This window comes from Ammospiza caudacuta, chromosome 1 (assembly GCF_027887145.1).
Source record: "Ammospiza caudacuta isolate bAmmCau1 chromosome 1, bAmmCau1.pri, whole genome shotgun sequence".
NCBI lineage: Eukaryota > Metazoa > Chordata > Aves > Passeriformes > Passerellidae > Ammospiza > Ammospiza caudacuta.
Window position 1 is genome coordinate 132,648,216 of NC_080593.1, and position 27,375 is coordinate 132,675,590.

A 27,375-nucleotide genomic window follows, 5' to 3' on the forward strand; every position below is an offset into this window, starting at 1 on the left:
AAACTCTTTGTTTTTCAATTTCAGAAATAAAATATTTAATTTTTACTATTCCTATAATAAAAGAAAGGCAGTTTTGATTTTTGACCTTTTTTTTTTTTTTTTTTTTTTTCCAAAATCAATGCTTCTCTCTAGAGCTGTGTATCTGAAGCTGACATGAAGGTTACATTTTCTTCAGGGGCACCATGGTCTTAATTTTTACAGTCTATCTCACATGGTTGTGTTGCTTTTGGCCTGGGAATGGTTAATTTTCTTACTTAGGAGCTGACAAGCACATCTTGACATGTGCTGTGGTGCCATGTGCACACTTGTAGTGTTATTCTTCTCTGCAGAGGAGTATTCTTGACTCCAGAGATTTTCTGTTTGACTCGAGGCAATGGAGAAAAACACAAATAAACACTATTTCCAAGAGAGCACAGGTTAAGATTTGCAACAATATAGGTAACTTCACAGAACATCCTTCTGAATTTCTGATGTACAAAGCCTGATACCCTGAGGGAAAACAATATGGAACAACTATTCAGGAAACAGTCAGTCACATTGTGTGAAGGACAAAAAGCTGGATTTGGAGATAGCTGAGGATCTGTCAGTGGTGAGCACCTCCAAGTATGCTCTTGTCAAGCAAAAAGAAACACAGGCATCACCCCTTGAAAGCAGAGGAAATCTTTGCTAACTCTATTTCAATATTTTTTCTTTAGAAAGATAGAGCGGCATATCTCCAGACAGCTTTTATGCTCTTGAAATTATTTGGAGGGAATATTGAAATAGTTAATAAATTTGATGGAAAACAGCTATCATCACAATAAACAGATACCATGATTATGAATTCTGTCAAAATGAATTGCTCACAATTCAGCTATTGCTCAACAGCAGAACTGATTAACAGCACTAGGGACTGCCTGCTATTTGGTATAATGCTCCATGTTTGTAACATCAGTTGTTTGGTGCTGACTACATTGCAGCAGTTATTCACACACTAAGTTTGCTTGTTGTAAAATTTAAAATCACAAACGAGGATCACATCACAAGGAAATGAGTAGAAATCATGCGCCTTAAAATATTACCCCAGACCAGCTGTACCTTCTCATATCCCTACAGATATGGCTGAAACTCATCTGAATATTCACAATCTCAGTAAAAAAGAAAAAAACCCCAACCCCCAAACCAACAAAGTATATAAGAATCAAATTCCCAGGTTAATTCCTCCTCAAAGGGAATTTGTACCAGCATCCTCTAGCCCAGCTTCAGCATGGGAGACCATCTCTGCAAGCCAGGGGCAGCTAGGAATGGCTTCAGGATTCTGAATCAAAATCTGCTCTTACATTTTGTTTGGATATCAGCTGGCAAGTACTGAAGGTCACAAATCACAGCTGTGTGCTGTTTCTGAAGCATGGCATTTCATAGAAAACTGCCACACAAAATTCTCTGCCTGTCACAATGGTGAGTCTTCCATGAGAAAGAAAAAGACACACATGGCTTTCCATGAGGAGGTGCCCAAATAAACACAGGAGAGCTGGGAATCCTCTGTTGGCTTTCTATCTCTGTGTTCTGGTTTATCTTTGGTGAACCTCTCATAAGACCTAAAAATGAACCTGAGTAAAGCTATTATACTATTTAAGCATTTTGATTATAATTTGACCATTCTACCATATATTACCAAAAAGACAAGATTGATTTGTCCTATAACCTGAAAACTTCTAGAAACTACAGTATTATCTTAAAACAGTGAAAAGAAAGAGCTGTTTGGTTAATAGTACATAATTCCAATGCATAGAATGAAAGACAGAAACAAAACCAATAAACATGTACTCAAAATCAATACACCAGTCTGATGCAAAAAATTTATTTGGTATAATTTTCCTGCTGCACAAGATCACTGTGCATACAAATGGTTATTATTTCATTGTCAAAGAGGTATCATATCTTCATCTGAAATATAGGAAGTACTTAAACGAATACATTTAAGTGAAAATCACAAGTGGAAGAGATCAAAACAGCAAAAAGCAGGAATGCATAAAAAAGAATGTGTTTTGAGGAAAACAGATATAATAATAAAGCAGAAAACCAAGGGTAGCAGAATTTACTACAGCTGCAGTCCACATGCATTAGTGGACTTACAGTCTTTACTGAAGAACAAAAATCTTCTTTCTTGCTGTTTTATTACCTTGGCAACATATCCTCCATGTCAGCAATTACATAGGAGACAACAGTCCAAACAGCAGCACAGAGATTCATCTGGTTTGGATCCTGAACTGTCATCGTGTCCCCTTGAGAATGATGAAACCAGAAGTATTTATTGATGTCACTATGCAAGCTGGCACCTACAGAGAAAAATGGGCAAGGTTCCATTACAGGAATACAAATATTTAAAGAGGAATATAAACTTGAATCTGTTCCTTGGCTGTTAATGATTAAAGCCACATGCAACTGTATAAAACTCATAATGCATTTGAAATAAAATAACTGTACAGAGCTGTGCCATGTGCAGTTTGTAGGTTTTAGGTTAATTGACTTGTGTGAGCATGAGGCAGCAAAAATTCACACTGGGGAAAAGCCAAGCTTCCCCTGGGAGACTCGTTTCCTCAGCAACAGTATGCATCCATTTTCTTCTGAAACTAACAGAGTTCAAGCAGGAAAATCCCTACAGTAACTCCACAGCAGCACTTCCCCTGTTCTCCACTGATGAGTTACAACTGATTTATGAATCCTTTTCTTGCTGTTACTTGTACTGGGGAGCACTTTGGAATTAGCTTCTGCTTTTGAGCCCCAATACATCACAAGAATGTGCTGTTTCAGAACAAGTTTCCAGATAATCTGGGGTATCCCAGGTAGCCCAGGTCTACGTTCCTCTCACAGTTAGGAGCCCTCATCAGCTGGGGCAAAAGCAAGTTGAGTGAAATCACAATTCTTCCCATTCAGGAACAACTGATTCCCTCTGGGACCGCCTGGGCAGGGAAAGGACTACTTTTCCCCAAGCCAGTGGGTTCAGGGAGCACAAATAGTGCTTGCAAGGCATCACTCAAGGCAGACCAAAGCCAAGATGAGCTGGAGAAGCTGTCACCCGACTAGGAGCTGCAGCAGAGATGCTGGCAGAGAATTATTACCCTGGCTATTCTCTGCTCCAGTACCCAGTGACCCTCTCTAACCCCCTATTCCCTTGAATTTCCTTCTTTCCCAGTTCATTACCTCTGCCTCTCCTCCAATTTTATCATCCTCCTTCAGCTTTGTTGTAATGTCAACAACCATTCCATCATTAACAGAATTCCACATCAAATTTTGATATTAAGTAAATTTGATATGTTTCCCCCACCACACTCACTCACTGCTTGCAATTCCTTTGCACTGATTCCTTTGTCCTGCTCCCCGACCAGGGCTAGGAGGTGCACAGCTCCCAGGGAAGGACTCAGCACAAGACACACTCCTTTCTTGGTCTACAAACCCAGAGAACTGTGTGAATTCACAAGAAAGAGGTATGGGCTCCAGGCAGAAACACAGACTGAGGATACTCCTTCCATACCAAGTAAGAAGGAAAAAAACTCAGGACTGTTTGACTATAAAGATGAAGTACATAAATTATTGATATATTTATTTACATGCAAGCAGTATCAGATGAGGAAGGCTTTGATAAACTCATGTGTGCTTGCAAGACTTACTGTTACAATTTTTCTTGGTTTTCCTGAGATGCCTGAAGCCTTTGAAGAGAATGAAAGCAAAATTTCCCACAGCACAACTATACATTCCTGTAATACATATTTTCTGATCACTCAAACAATCATTCAGAGACCCCAGTTCTCCCTGTGGGTAACAGGCAGGTTTCTCTTGCTGTAATGGGGACTGACTTGGATGGCTCAGTTCACTGCTATTTTAGAGAGAAGGAATAGAAAGTTAATGCATTTTAATTCCACCCAAGGTGAAGATCCCTTCACAAGAAGGAAGATAAGCAGAAAGACCAAATGCTACAGCATAAGGTTATACAGTATTGTGATTGATTTCATTTTAAGAAGCTCTTCTTCATCTTAAATGACCTCTTTGTTCCTGATGTGAAGTATTGCAATCCCACACAAGTCACTGGGTAGGTTACAGGTGCTGAATTATGTTCTAATAATTTTAGCATTAAATTTATGTCAAGTCACAGTCACTTTTAAAATTTTCTTCTGAATCCTTTTTTAAATATATGCAATCATGAAAGGATTGAACAATGGTAAATTCTTTAACCAATGGACTTCTGCACTACAGACACATTACAAGTTAAGCTGCTGAGGCAACCCCATTACTGTTTTTGAAAACTTCTGTAAGACTCAAGACAAAATTTGCCCAGATTTTGTCATAGAAATTTCACTAATCAGAGTAACTATGGATTTACAGAATAGCACTTCATTCCTGTCAGTGGAACAAAAACAAACATCCTTTGCTTTGTCATGTTTAACTCTCTGAAACACTGGAAAATATTTTTTTCTCTGAATTGATTTTATAAATCAGAAAATTACTGACTTTGACATGAAGCAATTACTGTGCAAGAAAATCAAAAGGTTCTCAAACTGGCCATGCAGTCTCTGTCATGTTGTGGGTTAGCATTGAAACCAGTGACCTGCTAACATTTTGAGAGACTAAGGAAAAACCCTAAGAAGATAGTTTCATCCTCTGTAATTGGAAACTAAAGTGAAAATCCATGTTCATGGCTTTGAGCACAAGAAGAGTTTGCACCTGAGGGCCTCACACAAACCTCTGGACATGAAGCACTCTGAGGCACAAATATGACTGAAAGCAATTTTCATTGCAAGGAAGTCTCCTGCTTCAAACTTGAGGCTCCTCCATGCTGATGGCAGCTACCTGCAGACATTTCTGCTGCCAGAGGTCACCAGGCTCAGTGAGACACTGACAGGTGCCCTTTCACCAGTAAATGCATCCATGAGACCAGCCCCTGCAGATGGCCATGAAGAGGGAAGTTCTGCAGGGTCCTGCAGACTGAGTCATGTTGGGTTACCTCAATAAAGTCCATAGGGACCTTCAGCCTCTTTTCTAAAAATCTAACAGAGGAAGCAATGCTGTGAGCACAATTTTTGTTGTTGTTGTTGTTTTGTTGTTGTTGTTGTTATGTAACATTTGTCTCAGGAACAACAGTCAATAACAAATGGAGGCTTATTCTTACCAAGCTGGGAGTCAAGTAACAGAGATGAAGAGCCACGGCTCACAGACCTATAAATTATTCACCTATGCCCATGCTTGCCACCTAGAAAGGGATTGGCAAACAGCCTTGAAAGAGCCCATAAGCTTTACTTAAGTACTTAAACCCCCTCAGTTAGGTGGTGTTATGAAGGTGTGTACCACATATCTAATTCTGATTTCCAGCTGGAATTAGTGCTTGAAAAGAAAACCAAGAGATGGGCTAGGTGCTAAGCTGTCACATTTCATGCACTTTGCACTTTTCCCTGCATTTGCAGAGCAGTCATAAAGAAAAAAAGGTGATATCTGCCAAAGAACTCTCTTTAATTGTCCTTTTCCAGTCTGTTCACTTTTACAGTGATGCAAGTCACACGAGGAACACTGTTGACCAAAAATGAGATCAGTGAGAAAGTGCTAGCTGGATATAATAGGTGCTGTGGCATGAAAAGAAGGAATGTTGAAAACTGCTGTCAAAAATGCCATATGTGTTACTAGAGTGCATCAAAAATACTGGAAATTAAAAACTGAAGAAAAAAATAATTTACAGCTTCAATAAAATCATACAAAAATAATTCATAGCACCATTACAAGGTGACAGAAAACCCTCTTTAGCACAGCTTAGTTACCTGATTTAATGCATGTTACTGCATCAGCAGCTATCTAGTGCCACTGGTGATCCCCCAGGGTCAGACACTAGGACAAGTTGCCCAGAGAAGCTGTAGAGCTTCCATCCTTTGAGATATTCAAAGCCTGACAGAACGTGGTCCTCAACAACCTGCTGCAGCTGGCCCTGCTTAAGCAGGGGAGTTGGACTAGGTGAGCTCAAGGGGTGCCTGCTGAACTCAGCCATCCTGTGGTACTCTAATCCATGGTGCCTTGGGTCTTTCAGACATCTCTTAGAATCCACATAACATTAAAAAAAAAATTCTTTAATTCAAGCTCACTCCTGTCTTGAACTCATTTGATGATTCTCTGCATAACCAGCTATGTCATACTTGTTTTGATGCACTGCTTAAGGCAGGTAAAAGCAGCTGCTTTGGTCATTCATACTGACCATGTATTTTTAGTAATTAGCTACGATTACTAAATGAACTTGATGAAAATATACACATATTGTGGAATTCTGAAAAACACTCCATTTCTTCTAGCTTCTGACCTTAGCATGAAATGCCCAATGCAAGCACTCATTAGCTGATTATAAGGATATTATTTCCTTACAATGTGTTCATATCAAATACCAATTCTTCACACATTAATAAACTGACAAAGGTCTTATTGCCAGCCTAAGAAGACGAGATGCTGCTATTGATGGAAAAGGATGCATGAACCACAAAATGAATGATAGGCATGTCAATGATGACCACTGCTTCTTGTCACACTCTGTAAGGCACTACTGCCTTCATAAGCACTGCTGTCAAAACTAGAATGAAACTCTATTGCCAGATATTTGAGCATTCAAATTACTGGCATTTCTGCAAAAAAAAAAAGGACTGGAAAAGCAGATAATGATTATCAGATTTCAATGGCAGTTCTCATAAAACTGTGTTCCAGAAAACACAGATATCTTCAAGAGGGGAAGCATGCAAAGCATGCAGTAACTTCAGAGTAATTTTACATCTTAAAACATTTTGCATTAAACTCCTCCCTACATTTTCCTTCTTTTCTTTTTATACCCCAAACAGCATTTAATTGCCAAAGGAAGTAAAATTTGAGTTGTGGAGTCAATACATGTTTGCTACAGAGCCCTATCAATAGCTTCCCAGTTGCCTTTGCTTTTAAGTGAACTTCACAGCTATGCCATGATTCTTTCAAATACAATGGGAAAATCCCCACTGTTTTTGTAACTTCTCTTGAGTGTCCTGGGTCTTCAGTATCACAGCCAGATCTCTGGGACACTGACCTCTGCATATATGTTGCCTTAGACAGTGAAGTTAATATGCTAATGGTTTATGAAAAAGTGTGTAACTTTTTCAGGTTTCATTCTATAGCAGTCCCTAGAGGACCTGACAGAATTGCCACTCCATTATTTTATGTGGGTGGTATATATACACCTCTCCAAAGAGAAAAGACTCCAGCTCAAAAGAAGATACACTCTAAACAGACAAGAGGGACTGAGGGATGAAAGGGGCATGCAGAGATGAAATGACAGATTCATTTTCTCACAGCAGCTGAGAAAGGAATAGATGCCAGACATCTGAGCTGAGGCCAGTGTCCTGTTGAGTAAGCTGTACTACCTCCTAACAGCAAAGTTGGAAATGCCTTAACAAGGCATAATTTGATCAATGTTTCCAAAAGTTTACAAACAGAAAGGGGTTATAACATGGGCTTTGCTTGCATCTTCCAAGTACCTGTTTGAGCTTCACCTTTGTGCCAAGACAAAGCTACATGCTTTCAAAGGTATTGATTGCTTCCAGTAAGATGTCAAGATATCAGATGCCTGACCTGAAACCTTATTTTTATTTCTGCAGTGATTTCTCTGGCTATAAAAGACAGATTCTTTTTATTCCATTTATTAAATACTGATTTTGTTTCCTGTTTTTTCTTTAAGAGGGAAAATGCTTTTACTTAATTTTCAAGTTTATTCTAATCTCAGACCTTTCTCATGCCAATGACACTATTCAGGAATGAACTAAAAGTCTATAATGCCTTAAAAATAAAGCAAATCATGATGAAATACACATGTCTTTTTCTTTTAATCAAGCTCTCAAAAATAATGAAATAAGAGGCAAAGGGACATACCACAATCTCCTATGCAGTTAAAAACTGGTATGTACCAGGAAAGCATAAACACAGGAGTTAAGAGCATTCTATTCCTCACACAGTAATAGAATCAATAGCCTCCCTTCTCATAGCTGGAGCATTTCTGTCTCACACATTTTGAAAGGTCAAAACTTCAGGGCAGAAGTAAGAAGACACATGGCTTTCCCTTCAAAGGAGATGTGCCAAAGACCTACAAAAGGAAAAACTGATGAAAGAAAGAAACAGGAACACAATATCTTATTTTATTTTTGTTTTGTGCCTTTCTAAAGCCCAACAGGTCACAAATCTCAAGTGGTTAAGGAGTAAATCTGCTGCAATGGTAGCTGTGTTTAGGATGAGCTGGCAGGAATGCTCCATAGGTACCTCAACATCTCTTCTGCTTCAAGCCCTGTAGAAGGCTTGACTGCTTGTTTTAGGTGTTGGACAGATGTTTTGTGTGCTGTCCCTGCCTAACCTCAGTCTGCAGAACCACTACTGTAATGAAAACATCACAGGATTGTATTTTGGAGGCCATATGAACCTCCTCCTTTGTGGGATAACCTGTAGCTGACAGCTTTAATGCCAATTATTCCCATATCCATTTTCCAGGTAAGCAGAGGCAATGGAGAATGCTAATGCTGTTTAGTGGGGCACTGACAGCATTAGTTTTCTTGTCACTTAGTCTCAAATTATGAAATTTCAGGCTAAGTTGCTTGAGTTTCATGGCTCCTGACACTGAAATAGTTTCCAGTACAGAGCTTATAAATGACATCAGAAGCCCTGCTGTTTCACCTCCTGAGTCACTCTCTCGAAAGTCTTTAAAATTCATGATTCAAACAACAAGACAGAGGGAAAGCTTTCAGGAGGTTGTTTCAGTGACTAATTAAATGAGACTACAGTATAAGGGAGACAATATGAAGTTTGCATTACTTCTTGTTTTGCTTAATGCATTTCAGAATGAGTCCTGTGGATACACTAAATGGACTAAATTACAGCTCAGGATTATCACAGTTACTTTTGCAATGCATTAACCTTTCACTTATTGCATCAGAGGACCAGTGTCAGCAGGGGATCCAACCTAAACTTGCATGAAATGCGTGAAATGATGTGCCAGGGAAGGAAGCAGTTCTATTTCATAGAGCACAGGCTGGCTAGAGTCTAAAATAATATCCTAAACAGCCCTTGACTGGGAAAAACCCCACAAAACCCCAGATAAACCTTCAACAGTAAAAAGCACTGGAAGTTCTTCCTCCATTCATCCAACCTCTGTCTTAAATTGTCAAGGTCCTTTTTTTAATAAAAAAGAGAAGAGGGTAAGTCTCCCTAGCTGGTGCTGCCTAAACATGACCCACTTGCGGGTTCACTCTCTGGCATGGAGAGATCCTCCACAGGCCCACTCATCACTAATTTCTGAACCTCTTTACAGTTCTACCCACAGCTCTGTGGCAATGCATGGTGTGCCTCAGCATTTCCTGTGGGCTCAATACAGTTCTCACTTTGTGAGCTGTAGGAGCAGCATCCTCCATTTTTTCATTCGGCTTCCTACCACTGGTGGCTTAATACAGTTTAATCACACCTAACTCAGCTTCTTTTTCCCAAGCTGAATAACCCTCCTCTTGCAGAAACTATTCAGTATCTCTTCAGGCTTCTGGTGATTCTTCTTCTCCATTTCCTAAGGGAAAGGGAGTTTCACCCAATGTGTTTCACTGTTCCTGAGATGAGAAGCCCAGTACTGCTTGCAAACAGCAGCACGTGAATGGACTCGTGATGTGACTACAGCACACCACAACATAATCTCCTTTCTGCTTTTTCTCTCTTCCTTCCTTCCTCAGCTGCATGAAACAGTGTTTTTTACCTTCCCTGGGTATTGACTTGACAATTTCACACAATTATCCACAGTGATTGCCCAGATCATTCTTCTTGAAGATAACATGGATCCTGTTGCTCTGTATCCATAGTTCCTATACTGCATCACTCTGCATTTATTGACACAAAAATGTCACTGCTTGTTGTATTCTTTATATATTTTCTATTATAAGATTACTGTCACAGTTAGCTTTAGTTTTGATATCAAATATTTGAAGCAAACTTTGCCAACTTGCTATCCTTGCTGTTCACTCCCTTTGCAGCTATCATGGAGTTTTGTGAACATCCAAAGTGTCAAAAAAAAAGGTGACTGAGCAGCCTAATAAAGACTTTTTCCATTAAGAAAACTGACAATTTATTTCTACCTTTTTAAAATCAGATATTTACCACAAAGGAGGAAAATACCTCTCACCTCACAGTACCTTCTTCCTCTATAGTCTTTGGTCCAGGGACTTTTGAAGACTCAGCTATCCTTCACTGACCAGATCCAGCTACAGAAATGGTTACAAACTCTTCTGAAAATGCCTTGCTAGACTGGTGAGGCATGACATCTTTCTTCCAAAGCAACATGGACTCTTAAATTACTTTTGTATTTTGTCTTCTGGCTCTGTGACTAACCTGGCTAACTAAAACCTAATTAGGGGATCCCCTACTTAGAGCATATTAGTTTAGAAGGATTATGTACCTGTATTATATGCCTGTTTATGTTTGTAGATATTGTGTATATTTTAACATATTTTACTTAATTTGAATTCTTTAAAATTATATATATACCTACATATGTTATGCAGAAACTACTTAAAAAGTTAAAAGTTGTAAAAGTGATTGTTGGATTTATAAATCCCTTATCTTTTGCATTCTCTTTTAGCTACTGTAAGTGGAATGAAAGTCATTGCAAAATCAACAGTTTCTCTAATTTAGAATTCTTTTTCATGTGTTTGTTCATGTCAGCTCAGTAAAGCAGTTAAATGCTGAGTTGAGCATGTGATTTATTTTAATGCCATTAAGCTTTAAATGTCACACAAAAGGGTCAAGTGAATACTGAGACCCATTTGAACCATCTTTTCCTGACCAAATGCATTTCTGTGTTTCTATACTCTCTGTATAACTGCACCATGTAGCTGACATTATAAGGTTGCTTAGAAACCCAAACTATCGAAGTGCTTTCTTCAATGTTCTCTGCTAGCCAAAGAGCTTCCTGCTAATACCCAGGGCTAAACCCTTACTCCACCCTGTTACAACAACGTCCAAAGTCACCCCAGATATGCTGTGGAAAGAAACACCCTCTAGACTGTTTACAAGTCACATGTGGGGAGAGAGAAATATGAAAATAACCCATTTGTTAAGATTTTGAGTAGCCTTTTATTTGCAGTAATTGTCTGCATTCATTTGCATTTTCAATCCATTCAAGAAGCTTCCTTGTATTTTACAGGAAATTGAGCTATTTCCTTAGCCAAACTCACGAACAGTTTAAAGCAAGCCTTTAGGCCTGCTCTTCTAGAGGATGCTGGAGACAGAGAGGAAACACACAGGTTCTCATTTGCTGTAGCCTTCCCTCCTCCATATGATTACAGCTGGAGGTTTAATCACAAAGCTCCTGCAGAAGCCTTCCCACCAAGTAGTCCACTACTGGAAATGCCAATGGCCATAGGACCCAGCTAAGCAGAGCTCCCTTCTGCCCAGATGGTGGTGAAAGAGCCAGTTAATGAGCATTCTGGTGCTTAACTAGTTATGAAAAATAATCCCAAACTACCAAACCAGTCACCTAATTAAAGTAAAATACATCCTAAGCACACTACAAGTCTGTTGTATTCATATCACAGAAATCAAAACTGCATTTATTCAACCACACCCACAAGAGAGCATGGTTTTACTGTCTCTATTTTTACACCCCACTGAGACTATCAAACTCTTCAAGTTCATGGTGGATTTTAGATGTAGGACCATTATACAAAGCTGGAAGAATATACTATGCCTACAACAATGAAATATCTTTTAAAATATCTGTGGTTACTTGAGTAATTCATACCTGAGTTTTAAACCAGTAAGTTATTTCATAACACGTTAGATGCTCCAGATATTGTTGATGAATTATCTTTTGCATTTGATCTGCAAACCAGTGTATATTTAGCTAGTTCATTAATAACAGAAATGTTGAAAAAGTTCTTGAAACAAAGTTCAAAGCTTATTGCAAGGTTCAGGACTATTCAAATGTGGGAATTTTCAGTCTTTAGGGTTGGGGTTCTGAGAGCCACAAAGCCTGCAGGTGCAGGGACAATTTCTGGGGTTGCAAAAGGCATGTGAAATGGAGAACAGCACTGCACTACCACTGCTCCCTTCACACCTTTCTCAGCTGGCCCACCTATAGTGCAGAGCACCCAAGCTGCAGGCCACCATTGGGATAAGGATTCAGAGAACCCCAAAACCTTTCTGCTCTAGCCTAAAATCATGTGGGTGATGAACACAAAGTAGCAGGAATGAATAATTATTCAATTTTTTAAGCAACAGATTGAATATTTTTATCAGCAAAACTAAAAAAGAAAACACACTCAAAAAAAAAAACCAAATATAAAAATAATTAAGGTACAGTGAAGACACCTGCTGCAACATTGTTCTTCCCAATCTCAGAATCTCTCTTTTAATGTTCCATGAAATTACATGGGGCTTAATTAGGAAAAGAAAGGGGAAATTAAAGAATTTCTGTCCTTTAAAGTAAGGAAGTAGAGAAATTCCTCACACCTAATCTGACTTGGCAGTGTATCACCACTTGTACGTGGGCTCTGGCTAATCCACAGAGCAGAACTAATCCTAGAAGAAGACAAAGCAAATAAAGCAATGACCCTAACTAGCACAACTCTTCCAGCCTTTAAATTTGAGTTGCTGTGATAGCTATTGTGCCACAGAGCAAATGTGCTTGTCATAATGCTAATATATTAAGAGAAAAAAAAACAAACATATAAGCTCAGGAAGAACACTAAGAGAAGCTGACAATTAATTTCAAGTTGAAAGTTTAACCTGTTTGCTTTCACTGAAAGATCCTCAGTCACATTAATAAGTGCAAATAGCATTTGCACAGGCTTACTGCATTCTATGCTTTACTATGCTGTTTTCTTATTAGGTTGGGCTTTACTTTGGTTTTGCTCATATTAAACCTATATGGTTGAAGGCCTCATTTAAAACATGGAAAGCAAGGAGTGATTGGTGAAAGTGTATGGAAACAGAACAAGGCATTAGTGAGTCCAGCTGCCATGAGTGCCAGGCTGCTGAGTACAGCCTTGAAAATCCTCCTCCAGAACCACTATGATTATCTCCATCACAATCATAATTTTGCAGAAATCAAGGACCAATGTATATTTTTCTCCATTTGTTAATAAAAACTTGCAAAGGTCTGTTTAAAATTATATACTTTTACAGAAATTTTTAAGGAACTCCAAAAGACACCATGTTTTATGTATAGTGCAACAAATGCAGATAATTTGATAACAGTAACCAAACTCTACACGCTAAAAAGAAAAAACACCTCTATTAGTTTAAATGCTACCCACCATCCTTCTGATATATTGTGTCCATACTACAAGTAAAAGCAATATTTACAGCTGTATAAATGGAAGTAATTTCAATTTGGATTTAGTTAAAGAAATCAAGCACAAGCACACTCTTCTAAACTTGTTTATTTTGCCACATTCAGACACTACCTACAGACTAATGCAAAGGGACAAAAAGACCCAGTGATGATGATGATGGTTAGCAGCCCAAAGCAAGATTATTATCAAATGATTAGAATTATTTTAATAGAGAGAAGCTAGAATTCAATACATTCATTTAAAAAAACCCTTAATCTCTGCATTGCTGTGCTTGCCATCCACAGGAGAAACACATGCTCCCCAAATGCAAGTTTTCATCACCAGAATACCATTAGACTATTGGTTCCTTTCAAATACATAAATTGAAGGCTCTTTTTACAGAGCAGATACATAAAAATAAATATTAACATCTATATACATATATATCTACTAACCTACACATAATTAAAAACCTTTCAGGAGCCAAACGCACACTTGCAAAAAAGAATGGCATGCTATAGATTCAAAGGACTGCAACAAATACTCAGCAAAACTGGGATTATAAGCCTTACCTAAAAATAAGCTGAATGAAATTTTTTTACACTCTGGCCAATATTTATTTTACATTGACATCCTCCCTTTACTTTTACATCCTCACTTTAAAACTAACAGGCATCTGATAGTTAAAAAAAAAAATTTATGATTTTTCTTGCTTTAAGGCCCATCATTGCAAAATAATTGTGCATGCTTATTGGTTGAATAGTTTCCATTTCCCACTCCTAAAAGAGAAAGAAAAAAAGAAGAAACACTGGTAAGTCTCATTATTCCTGGGTAGCCTAACCTTAGCCTTAGCTATTATCAGATTTGTCAGAAAAGGCAAAGAAAAAGCACAACCTTTTTGGAAATGCAGCCACTGAAATTAGAAAGCATTGAGTGAAGAAGAGAATATTTCCCCTGTCACATATTCATTTCAGGGTCAAAAAGCACACAAGTGAGATTTTAAATGAGTAACTCATTCCAGGTGAGTACAGTCAAGCTGTTTCCAGGCTGCCATTACATCCTACCACTGCCAGCAGGGCTCACTGCTGTGGCTCCAAAGGTGGCTCTAGGTTTGGAAAAACAGGGTGTAGTAGAGAAGACATCAATAACTACTTAATAATTAGATTCTTGTGCTGTGTATCGAGAGCCCAAGGCTTTTGTGGAATTCGATGAGGCACCCAGAGTGTCTTTACCACTGTCTGTTTTACTAAATGGAGTGCCAAACATTCGCTCCTTGAAACAGTAGAAGAGCAAACACACTCTTCCCTATCTCAATGAATTTAAAACACAGTGCAAAGCAAAAGAAAAAGCGAATCATCTGAAAAAAGCAGCAAAAGGCAAGGAATAATGCTATTCCTCATGGGGACATGTATTCAACACTTACAATTTTTTTTTTTTTCTGCAAAAATGATGCTCTACACTTAAAACTGGGGGAAAGATGCTCTTGCTCAGGTAAATGTAATGAGGGCTGGAGCCAAGGGCCAAACCACAACTTGCAGAGCTCAGGGAGGTGAAACCAAAGTGGGTCTAGCTGGGGAGGATTGACACAAGCCATGGGCAAAGCAGTGATCCTGCCCATTCCCACAGATGCAGGAGAGCTCAGCAGGCAGGAGCTCTCATACCTGTTAAATTATTACAGTGTTTCTTAGCACTCTTAGCTCAGGCTCCAGGAACCACAGGCAGTCCCTTCCCTCTTGCTCTCTACTTAGAAACCTGAAGTCACTGCTCGGGCTAAGGGATAATGAAATTGTCATTGGGTTGAGTATTCTGAGTGAAAAAGGTTTTAATCAGAGATAATGCTCTCAAAAACAGAGGACTATGTCTCAAAAGCATTACACCCTTAACAAATTTCCTGGCAGCTGTTTGTCTGACCGAAAAAGAGAAGCTGCATGGAAAAGATACAGAAAGCAAATGACATTTTTAACTGTGTGATGATCCCTTCTTTCCCTCAAGCATCCTGAAATAAAAGACATAAATGCTGAGCACTTGGAGGCTCCAACAGCATCCAGTGCTTGTGCTTTTAATGATGACTGCACAAGAACATCTGCCCTAAAATCTAGCCAGCAGTGTTGGTGGACAAGAAAAGTACCCACAGTAATTAGGAACTCTAGGAAGAAGCAGGCAGACTAATTAACTTTTCTCAATGCTTCCCATTTAGCATATCTTAGGGATTTAAAATTAAAGATGTGTATAATTCAGGCTGTTTTCAAGATTGAGATGTTTAAAACTTGTTGATTAGTTTTAGCTGCACAATTAAATCTTTCTCTTAGTTGAAGTCAGAAGGGCTAAAATTGTTCAGGCCAAGAAAACAAGCTTCTGCAGTAGGATGTTGGAACCCTGACAGGATCAGCCTGTGATCCCCACACTGCAACTCAGCAAGAGGCTGAGAGCTGCCCTGTCCAACCCGATCTCTTTCATGGCTTTGGCGGTTCCAAGCTCAAGAGAAATGGTAGCTGGAGCACTAATACCAATTTCAAGGCTGGCAGTGGCAATTCTGTGCAAATATCTTAGGAACCTCCCTAGTCCTTCTGCATGGGGAAAAAACCCACCTCAAAAACGAATCAAGGTTTTGCCAGAACAAGGGATTTTGGCTGTTAGTGATCATCTATTTGTGCAACCTTTGAGCAGTGACAACAAAATGAGGGTCCAGCACCGACTGTGTGAGTGCACAGAGCAGCCCACAAGACTGTGCCTCTTTCTCCGGTGGCTGCTATGGATGCAAGGGCCTGGGTCAGGCTGCAAGATGCACCAGCCAATGCCTGGATGCAATAAAAATCACCATCACAACTGCCCAGCCTTCAGCAGTATTTGTCTACAGACTTCCTTCAGTGACACCTGTAGCACACACAACAGCCCTTAATCCTGCTCTGCAATATAAACAAAAACACAATTGGTTAACAGCTGCCTTTTATTATTTTTTAAAATATGTTTCAAACCCATATAGCTTATTTCAGAGTCTCTGTAATTTGGAAATGAAGGGCTGCTGCTGCAATGTATTATCTGCCCATAGATTCAGTTAGCACTTTTAAAGCACAGAACAGAAATAATGCACAAGGAGTCAGTAATTGGTATCATTAACACTTCCTGTTTGTCTCTGGCTTAAATCTGAAAATCATCTAAAAGATGCTTTTGTTTAAGAGTACTTATGCTACAAAGCTGAAAGTCCAAAACCTTCCACAGCTCTACACCTGTCACTTCACTTTCCCTCTTTTCCTTTCCCATCTGCCATAGACTACCTTTCTGCTTGAGCCAACCAGGAAGCTGCAGGTGCCCCTCTGCAGCACAAGAACATTGGATTTACATTATATAAAGGCTCAAAGGAAAGACTTAATCATAATTTACATGTAACTATTTAACTAATTCATCTAACACTTTAACTAACTCACAGAACATTCCTGCATCTAAAAGGGTACTGACTGTAACATCTATTGCCAGCCTGGTACCCAATTACTTAGCAGTGCTTAGTCTACAGCACTACACAGAACAGGAAACCAGATGAACTGGGGAAAACCTCAAAGACTCAGTCAGCCTATTTCCCTCTCTCTGGTAGAAGCCAATGTTTTCAGAAAAATGGGAGAAAGGGGTCTCGTCCTTCAGCACACCTGTCCAGCCATCAACAGTTTATGGACTTTCTGACAGAAGCTTGCCTTCATATCTCTGTGGTGGACAGCCTTTGCCAGACCTTTCTCCCATGCACTATTCCATCCTTGTTAAATGTGTGTTTGATCTTGGTCTTCAAAACGTCTTGTGATGATGATATCTCCATTCAATTATATCCTGTCCAGAGAAGTGTGTCTTAAAGCTGGTTAGTGCTGATGCTCTGATCCTCTGGTTACATTACAAATGGTGAATAGTTACTCTCCATCATATAACAGTGCTGCTTACATATATCTCTCATACAGTTTTCTTTTTTTTTTTTTGCAGAGATTTTAATTATTTGGATGGTGGATTTTACCTTAAATTAAGCGGTCAATCTGATAAAACCTGGGACTAGCCTGGTTCCTGTCTGCATCACAGTCCAGACAGCAGCTTGTACAGGATAAAGATGGGTTTCCTTTGGTTAAACTACTAATTTGTAACCCATATTATCTTGTTGCAGTGATACATGATGCAAAACCTGCAGCTTCCTGGAATCCATAGGAGAGGCAGACCATGGAAAGCAGAAGTAGGAAACACTGGGCAGCAAATGACACAATTCTGCTTTTCTCTTTTCTCAAGTCAAGTGAAAAAAGTCACACAAAACTTTTCTCATAAAGTAAAATAAGCAGCAAAAACAAATACTCAAATCATGTGTGTTTTCTTGACTCAATACATACATGAAATAAAATCTTAAAAAATTAATATTTATCATCACTCCATATTTTATTTAAATGCTTATTCTTAGTGAAATATTCACAATTCTGTTATTCTGTATTCTAATTTCATCAAAATAGATCTTGTTTATATAAATGAACACATCTCAGTATCTTTTTTCTTGAACAAAAAAGCTAATCTACTGAGAGAAACTACTTCTGCAATGCATTCTAGCTATGAAGAAGCCCCAAAACATACACCTAGGATCAATGCCTTTAATGTCAGACACCCAAAGCACTGTGATCTCCAGATGTTACCAGAATATAGGATGGTCCAGCGCCTTGGTGTACATAACAGCTCCCTTTGAACTAACTTTCTGATCCTATAAAATATGTATAGAAGTTCCAAGTTATGTTAATCACTAAGGGCCCCAGAAGTGAAAAAGGAAATTATGTATACTGCAAGGTTGATCCAAATGGCATGAAAAATATACTCAGAGAGTAAAAAATGGAAGGATCTTTAGACTGGGGCATCATATGGGTCTGAGACTATTTTCTATTTTCATTATAGACCAAAGCAATGGAGTAGAGTCTTCTTTCACTATGAGATGGCACAAATCAGGGACATATGGCAGGGGCACTGAGAGCATGATGAGAATTGGTTAAGTGATGTTCACCAATGAGATACTTGAAAAGACAACTCAGGATAATGATCAAGAGGTGCAAGCATTAACTACTACACCAAGGAAAAAATCAACTTCACATAAAAACCTGCTGCAATTGGAAATAAATAACCATGTCTTTTGGTTCACAGTTAAAAGAAATGAGAGTTAAAGCTCTTAAATTGTAGCAGGAATAGGGTAGATAGGAGAAAAACCTTAAGCACTAAGAATAGCACTGGGACAGGCCATCTGGTCTATAATGTTTCCATTACAGTAAGTCTTCAAGTTCAGCTTAAACAAATGTGAAAGAAATGACAGGGACATTGGCAAAACCATGCTGGAATCAAGAATACTTAGAGGTTCTGTAAAAACCTCCTTGCCAGCTCTGTGGTTCTTTGAAATCTCATCTGTTTGTGTGGCTTTCTGAAATAGCTGCTGAACAGACTGGAGATCCTCTTTTTCTGGCAATTGGCTTGACCCATGGCTCCAGCCAAGTTTGGCCTGTGAGTCAGAGGGAAATTCAGGATCACCACTCCAAGTGAACCCTGCAAAGAGCAAGTAGGCACCAGATTTCTGGAGTAACCTTGTTCTATTTCATGAACAAGAGCCTTACATCAGAAAAATGTCCCACTCCAAAATATTTCACATGAACTGCAATTCATATGTGTGTGGAAAACAGTGCTAAAAGTTATTACTCTAAGAGTTACTCATTTAAGGAATGTAAGGCAAAAAAAAATCTTGAAAATCACTTCTGTGACTTCACCAGTGATAGCTTTGTTTTTTGTTTCTTCACATAGCTCTGACCAGAGATGGACAACGGAGCACTTTCCTTTCTCAGCCATCAACTCCCATCAACTCCCATTGTGCTTTGGTTGTTGTTGCCATGGGCTTAGATTTGGGGGGAAACAGGCAGGCAATCAAAACAACCCTTGTTTAGGTAAAACCACCCTGCTTTAGAATTCTTCATAATAATCTTTGTCCTCAGAGAATTTAACTTTTTCTGTCTCCTATCTCTAATTAACAACTCTAAGTTGTTTTCAGTATTTTTCATGAGGTGAGGTGCTTGTGCACATCCCTAGAGGAATTTGGGATAGCTGTAAAATGCCAGTGCTCTAAACTCCCATGTCTTGCTTGTAGGACAGAGTATCAACCCATTGAGAAACCAAGCTGCTCAGCTTCTTTCTCCTCCACAATGCCACATTAATGGTTTTCAACTGCTTCCAATTTTAAATCCATAATCATTTTCTAACACACGGACTATCCCAACTGACAACAAGTGGATAATCAAGTCCACTGACAACAAACTTGTGCTCCTAGCAGGAGATGGGGTTGTACATTTTTAGGAGTAATCCACAATCTCTCAGGAGTCTGGAGAGTAGAGTCTGAAAATTCCTAGCTTTCTTTACTTCAGCTTTCTTTAAAAAAACCAGCAACAACTACAAAAATTCTTTTTTCTCAGAAGGTCATAGCTTGTGTTTAACATAATTGATAAACTGAACTGCAAAAGGAGAAGTGCCTATTTTTTTTGGTTGATTTCCAAGGCCCCACATGGCAATTGAGACAGAGCTCTGTCATGGGCACTGAAAACAGCTGAGAGCTGTGAACAGATTCACCCTGAGGTATAGTATATCTTAATTAGGTTTCCTGCCTCTTTGGATGGGGAATTCCAATAAACTGCTTCTCTTATTGAGATTCATGCTTTGTTCTTGCAGAGAGATTTGTTTATGTGCCCCTAAAATACATATATAGGAAGGTTATGCGTCCACCTAGGCTGCTCCTTTCTTTACACACTACAACATTTGCTCAGGTGAAGCTCTTATGCTAAACAGCTGCAAGGTCTGATGAATCCAGCTGAAGATGGAGCAGCTTAATTAGGAAGGTAATGATGACTCCTTCCTCTTTATTGCACCTTATAGACAGAAGGGAACTCACAAGCAGCCCTTGGGTAACTGTTATCATTAGGGAAACTGAGGAACTATAAAGTGTTCAGTGATTATGGCAGATGTTGTCAGAGACAGAACAGTAACCCTGTACCTTCTCTCCTATGCAGCCCATGATCCTTTCCTGAGGATTTGCCAATACAAAATACAAATGTATATTCAGTTTCTTTCATACTTAAGTATTTTTCTCTGGTCTGCATTGACCATGTCTGAATTGACTGAAATTGTTACATTAAAACATATATAATATCACTGGAAAGGGATTTATGGGAAAAATAAATTGGTATTCAGTGAATTCTGCTCTTCAGAAATTCAATTGCACTGTAGGCCCAACCTGTAGAATGACTTTTGAAGACAAACACTTAGAAAGGTTCCAATTCTGTGGTTTATAAACGTGAACAATGTCCTGGAAAGGCTGCCACTGGAATAATTTTGAACTTGCTCTTTTGAAGAAGATGTCTTTATAAATTATTTCTGAGTTTTGTACTAGTTCAGTTTGGACTACTATCAAAAGCATTCTTCAAAGGCCTCAGACATTTACACCTATAATGTCCCCTGCAAATGAAAGTGTGTGGTGTTTGCTGCTTCAGGAAGGAACAAGTTTTCTGATTAATATCTAAAACTCTGTCACTAAAAGTATTCAGATCCTGAATCAAAATCATACTTGGTTCAAATCTCCAGTGTGCCTTGAACAGTCAGCTGAGATGTTTCTACAGCCTCCTTTCCATGTAAAACTTGTGGAACTTTGGGGAGAAAACTGCTGTTGAAGTGCTATATTATTTGCTATATTAGCCATAATGAGCAATGAAAGAATACTAAGGAAGTAATTTCTGTAGCTTAAAATTAAAAACTCAGGTCTCTGCATGGCAGCAGAATTGGAAAGACAGGGGAAGAGGTACTGCTCATGGTATAGGAAAATTAAGTCAGGGATTACTTAGCCAAATAGGGCAAATAAAAATCAGTGTTGCTGGATGCATTGCTTGGGGGAGCTGACCAATGCCACTGGGGAGTTGCTGTCTATCATACAGGAAAAGTTGTGGCAATTAGGAAAAGACCCCAATGATTGAAAAAAGGCAAATGTTATTCCTGTTGTAAAATCTAAAGCAGCAGGATTCAGAAGCATGTCTAGAGGCAGCCACTAAGTTGATTGGAGGGATGGAGCACCTCTCCTACAAGGAAAGGCTGAAAGACTGGGATTGTTCAGCCTGGAAAAGAGGAACCTTTGGGTGATATAACTGTGGCCTTACAGTACCTGAAGGTAGCCTACAAGAAAGATGGAGTGGTACTTTCTACTAGAGCATGTAGTGACAGGACAAGGGGGAACAGATTCAAACTGAAAAAGAGTAAGTTTAGACTAGATGTTAGGAAGAAATTCTTTACTGTGAGGTCGTGAGGCACTGGCAGAGGCTGCCAAAGAAGTTGTGAATGTCCCCATCCCTGGAAGTGTTCAAGAGCTCTGAGCAACCTGACGTAGTGAGAAGTGTCCCTGACCACAGTGCAAGGGTTGAAACTTGATGATCTTTAAGGTCCCTTTCAACACAAACCATTCTATAATCCTGTGATGATTCTATGAACTATAAACTAGAAAAACTCAGTCCCCAGGAAAATTATGGACTGGAGGAATGGAATAAAAGTGGATGGAAAACAGCCTGGATGGCTGGGCCCTAAGGGTCACCATCAACAGTTTGAGGTGGCTGGTTATGAGCAGTGTGATGCCCAGGGGTCCCTGTCAGGTCAGCACCTTTGCATCCTCAGCAATGATCCATATGACAGGGGTGGCCTCCCTAAAATCTGTGAAAGGAGCAGCTCTGTATGCTGGAAGGCAGAGCTGCTGTTCAGAGAGCTCAAAATCCAGAAGTGGCCTGACATGGACTTCAGAAAACTCATCAAAGACAAAACCAAACCTGTATTAACCCACGGCCACAGAAATGGTGGGAGGTGCACCTCCCACCATTTAGACTCCCACAGGAACTGCTGTGCAAGGGGCACCATCAAAACCTTGTGGCAATGAGGTAATGTAGGGGCCTCTTTGGAAACAGGGCGGCCAACAGGTCCAAGGAAGTGATATTTTCTAAATATTACACTATTTGTGACTCCAGAGCAAGAAAGGTGTGAACAAATTGGCCAGAGGAGACATAATCATGCTGGCTGATCAGCCTGTACTTATAATTCTTTATCAATCCAATATAGCAATTACATCAGCTGTGCTCTGCTCTAGTTTTAAACTTGACTCCAAACCAACAGAAACACTAAATAGTTGAGGAAGAAGGAAGCCCTGAAGAATCCTGTCAGAAACGCTCATCATATGACTTCATATAGGAAAGCACTTGGAGAGCTGCAAGCCAGATCTTAATATATTTCACCTCCGTCCCTCCCAACCAGAGTAGTATACATGGGGTCTTCCTGGAATGCTACTGAATGCTTTATTTTTTTTCAGCTTTTAATACTGATGCCATTACAATTTGTTTTCCAGGAATGAAATCTATGAATACACAGATATTTCTGCTGTTGTTACTAACAACCATTCTAGGTCATTATATGTTTGGTGAGAAATCTCACAACATTTCCATACCATCAATGTGTCTTATTTTTCATACAGTAAAATTTCTAAAGCTAAAAAATAAATAAAATGTGGAGATTATTTTACTTCCTCACTTATTTCCATTGGCAAACATCTCCAAATTCCTTACAGAACTCTGACTAAATTATTTTTTTATTATTATGTTTTCTTTCTGTTTACTTAATTATTTGCATAAGCTTCACTGAAGCCAAGGACAGTTCTAGGAATAAGGCTTGACTAACTTGTACTTCCGAAATGCCTATTTAACATGTTAACACTGAGCTCTGTGTGCTAATGTAGAACACTTGTTTTTTAGGATCAACAAATGGCAAATACTTCCATCTGAAAAACAGTATTCCCACCCACAGAAACAGAATTCAGCTTTCCTAAGCAGCAAACAATAGAGAATTAAGATGTCTCTCAGAGACACAGCCAGAATAAAAACAACCACACCCCACATCCGAATGAGATCCTCGGCTGGATACTTTCAGTGTTTCTTTTCCGAGATAAAGAATATTCTGATACTAAAAAGGTGAGCTGGAGAAGCAAATTTATTGAAATTTTTTGAGATGTTTAGGAATTGTATATGCTTCCAGGAAGCACCTATTTATTAAAAGGGTCACTTATGACAATCAATCTTACGTAAGTTTTTGAAGAATAAGCATCTAAAAGGAAAGAAGAAATATAAACTTAGTGATATTCAAAGGAAGAAGAGTGACAAAATAAGAGAAAGAAGTCCACCAGCCAAAAAGTGCAAGAACCATTACAATTTATGATTTTACTTTAAACAGCCCAATTTAAACTTTCATTACTAGATTAATGAGCTTATATAATATTAGCACTGGGTTGAAAGCACTGGAATAGTTTTACTTCTAGGATCCTAAAAGACTGTCAGAATGTCAGTGTTTGAAACTAATTTATTGTAATATTAGTACAAGATTATTTTAAAGCTGTTTTGCCTCAGTTTATTAAAAAACAAATTTTAAGAGCCACGGAATACCAGCTACTTCACCCATGTGCTGTAATTCTATACTTGTGACCACCAAGAAAACTTTGGCAAATAAAAATGCATCACAAATACCAAAAAGAATACCTAGAAATAAAATAAGAAATCAGCAATGTGTTTACAAGTTCAGCATTTTGCAAATATTTTTGGTTTCACAGTTCAAATTTCCTCTGGGATCGGCAAGTTAATGATAGTTCTATTTTTGTAACCGTAATTAGGATTATCTAAATGTTTTACAAATGAAACACAAGAGTTTATGATATTAAAAAATCTACTCTGAAATGGGTGAGGCTTAAATAAGAAAGAAGCATTTCATTATGAAAATGCTTGTAATATTTACTGGCAAATTCACAGACATTTTAAGGCCAGAAAAGGCCACTACCATCACACCTTCTGAGTAACACATGGCAGAGAATTTCATCTTCTATCTACTGCATCAAGTCCATCCCTCCTGCATGAATTACCCCGAACTTTTTGAAGGACACCTAAGTCATCTTTTGCGCATTCAAAATGACAGAGAATTCACCAAGTCTGCAACGTTCTTCTAGAGCTCGCTAACGTTATTGGAAGAAGGTGTTTGCTTTCATCCACTTTGACTTTGTTTAGACTCAAACAGCCTGAATTGCTAATGAGAAATATAATACAAAAGCCCTCTTAAAACTACCAGGAAAATTTGCATTCAGGCACTGTGCCTCATTGCCCAAATCCATCCCTCTCTCCAACAGTATTATCCCAGATGCATTTTTGCATGGTCTGTGTCTAGTCTATGTGAAACAAAAATACTCTTGCAAATCTGATGCTTCCTGTTAATGATTAGAAGTAGACAATACTCCATTGTGCCAAAACAAGACTAAACCAAGCAAAGGCGGAAGGAATTGTATGTAAAGTATTGTCAAATTTGTCTGGAAGTCTAAGAGCTCAACTTATAAGAACATGTCAGAAGTTACAGACTATTCCTTTCATTAAATTATTATTCTCAAAGACTTTATTAAAAACAGAGAAGGTCATATGAAAGGCTAATATGACTGAGATACTATATTAAACTATGTGCCTTTTAAGGAATTGACCTTCGTAAAAAGTTGCAACATATTAAATTTATTTAATTACTCCAGAGTAATTTCTAATTTCAAAAGCCCATTTTATTGGAACAATGATAAATTAGAGAATAGATGAATTATTTTACAGATTAATACACACAGTTCTTTCTGCAATCAAGATTTTAAATGGGTTTAATAGCCTTAGCACTAACAGTAGGTTCCTAAAGTGCCAAGCAATTATAATTGCTCTCTTAGCATACTGGTTTAATTTAATACCACCCAAGTTGCAAATGATTTGGCTTTTCCAGTGGAACACACTCATTCACCACGATGATAAATATGAATTTATGAATGATAAAATAAGATATTCAAAAGGAAAAGAGTGCCCCAGAAAAAGCAATACCATATTGCTAAGTATGAGACAACAGTTCTGGTATATCTCAGACTTACTGAGATCAAGACTGAGGCAAGACATGCATGTACACTATAAGTCCTTTAGCCCTCATTTCCACATGCAAACAGTAGTTTGTGTTGGCGCTGTGCTCAACAGATGTCCAGAGCAGCGGGAACTCAGCAAATATAAAAATGTAGCAGCTACGGAGTACCTAAAATTACCTAGGTATTTATAACAGTGTCCCTAAAGTTTAGTTCTGTGAGTAGTGTTCAGGAGTTTTGTCCGGCTTTTTGCTTTTTGCAAGTGAGGAGACGTTTGCCTTGAGTTTGTCGCTTTGTCAAATACCTGGGGCCCTACATGTGATTTCCTGTGCTAAAATCTCAAATTGCAAGTGACACAAATGCTACCTAGTCAAGTGAAGAAGTTTGATGCTTCCTGTTCAGAGATTTTTTTCCTCCCTTCTCTCATCTTGTAGGAAGGTTTTGTCAAGTGCAACACCCTGTACCCCTGCGGCATCAAATCCAAGGCTTTTCAGCATTGGCTTATGAAGCCCTAGACTGTACATCTGATATTTCTTCTGGGTTTACTCTTTTGGGAATAAAGAGAAGCTCAAAACTGGATCCAAAGAGCCTGCCCGAGCCTGTGGGCAGTACAAAACAGGTAATCTGACAGGCAGCATTTCAAGCACCACAGTGGAGAATCACTTCCAAACAGTGACACAGCCAAGAATGAACAGAGATTATTCACTCATAATTTGGGAAAGAGAGTTTGCTCACTTCCTCATGTCCAGCTGGCAACCTCAAGTCCAGGAGTCTTCCTGCTATGCTGCTTTCTCAGACATGTCCCTGGCTGACACTGAGCAGAGGAGCAGGCTTGGCACCAGCGTGGCAGCAGGCTTGCACCTGAGTCTGGTGCTACAGGGATGATGGGGACAGGGCTAAGAGAGGGCAGCATGCTCCAGAAAAGGGGTAGATTTAACCTCTTACATAATACAAAAAGAAATAATCCGAGTCAAAATCCGGTGTCTCAGGCCAAAATACAGCATATTTTAGATAAAGGTAATAAAAAAGCACTAAGAATATGTAAAAATGAGAGAAATTATATATTATAGCCTTTGTTTGCCACATCTGAATGACTAATAGCAATGAATTTTTGATTTCTGAAGAAACATTAAAATTAAATGGACTACTGGTTTATTAATTTCTGGAAGAACAGTTCTTCCTTTTATGCAGTGTAACAAAAAATCAAGTCACTGTGGAGACAGAGAAACACAAACAAACATCCAGGTTCAAAGTGATAGTGTAAAAGGAGCTTCACCTTTAGGCCACTGGTTGATTTTTAAAAGAGGAATTGAAACATGCCTTTGGGGAGTTGTTTGATGTCCTGGGTCAGCTTGATCTCAAATACAGCTTAGTTCCTAAGAGACAAGTGTTCCCATTGTAAGCACTGCAGCAACAGATAAACTCCCTGACAAGCAGAAAGGAGCATCCTTGAACCAGTTTTCCTGGAAATAATGTGTCACAACAGCCACTCCTCTGCAAAAACACAAAAACTCCTCTTTTCATCTCCCCAAACACCTAAAGCTGAACTAATGTTTACTGGATTCCATAATACAAATAAAACCATTTCATCTCCCCCTTCTCAAATTCTTGCAGGGAAAGCTGATCCAGACCCAGGGCTGTTACCTTAGGAACTGCTCTAAATCACATTCTAAGCATTTTGGTCATCATCAAGTATCTGCAATCATCAGGTGCTTCACTTTTTCAACAAGAATATCCCAGCACTGATTTAGCAGGGCTTGCTTAATAATTTTTAACCCTTTCAGACACTGAGGAAACCTGTTGTGAAAAGGTATGCTAACAAACCAAATAAAGCCAATCAACCTATCTTCCCACTTATATCTGCAAATTCTAGCCAAACTCAATTGGGATTTAGTGTTGCAAAGGAACAGCTTTATGTGACATTATCTGGATACATCCCTAACCTAATTTAAAAAAAAATTTATTGAACCCTTTAAAAGAAAGATGAGGAAGATAATTGCTTAATTATTAAATAAGCAGTCCTAGAATCAATGGTCCCCTCAAACTGTAAAACCACATCATAAAATACAACACCAC

At 38.8% G+C, this 27,375-nt stretch overlaps 1 protein-coding gene across 2 annotated transcripts in view; it reads right to left on the minus strand.

The window, feature by feature from the left end:
- Nucleotides 1–1,897: 1,897 nt before the first annotated feature.
- Nucleotides 1,898–27,375, minus strand: part of CPQ (carboxypeptidase Q) — a 144,771-nt gene continuing 119,293 nt past the window's right edge. For both annotated transcript variants that reach the window (XM_058815395.1, XM_058815388.1), the window contains exon 8: nucleotides 1,898–2,318. In XM_058815395.1, the coding sequence (XP_058671378.1) occupies nucleotides 2,158–2,318 (161 nt within the window). In that variant the 3' untranslated portion in view covers nucleotides 1,898–2,157. The remainder of the gene's footprint in view (nucleotides 2,319–27,375) is intronic.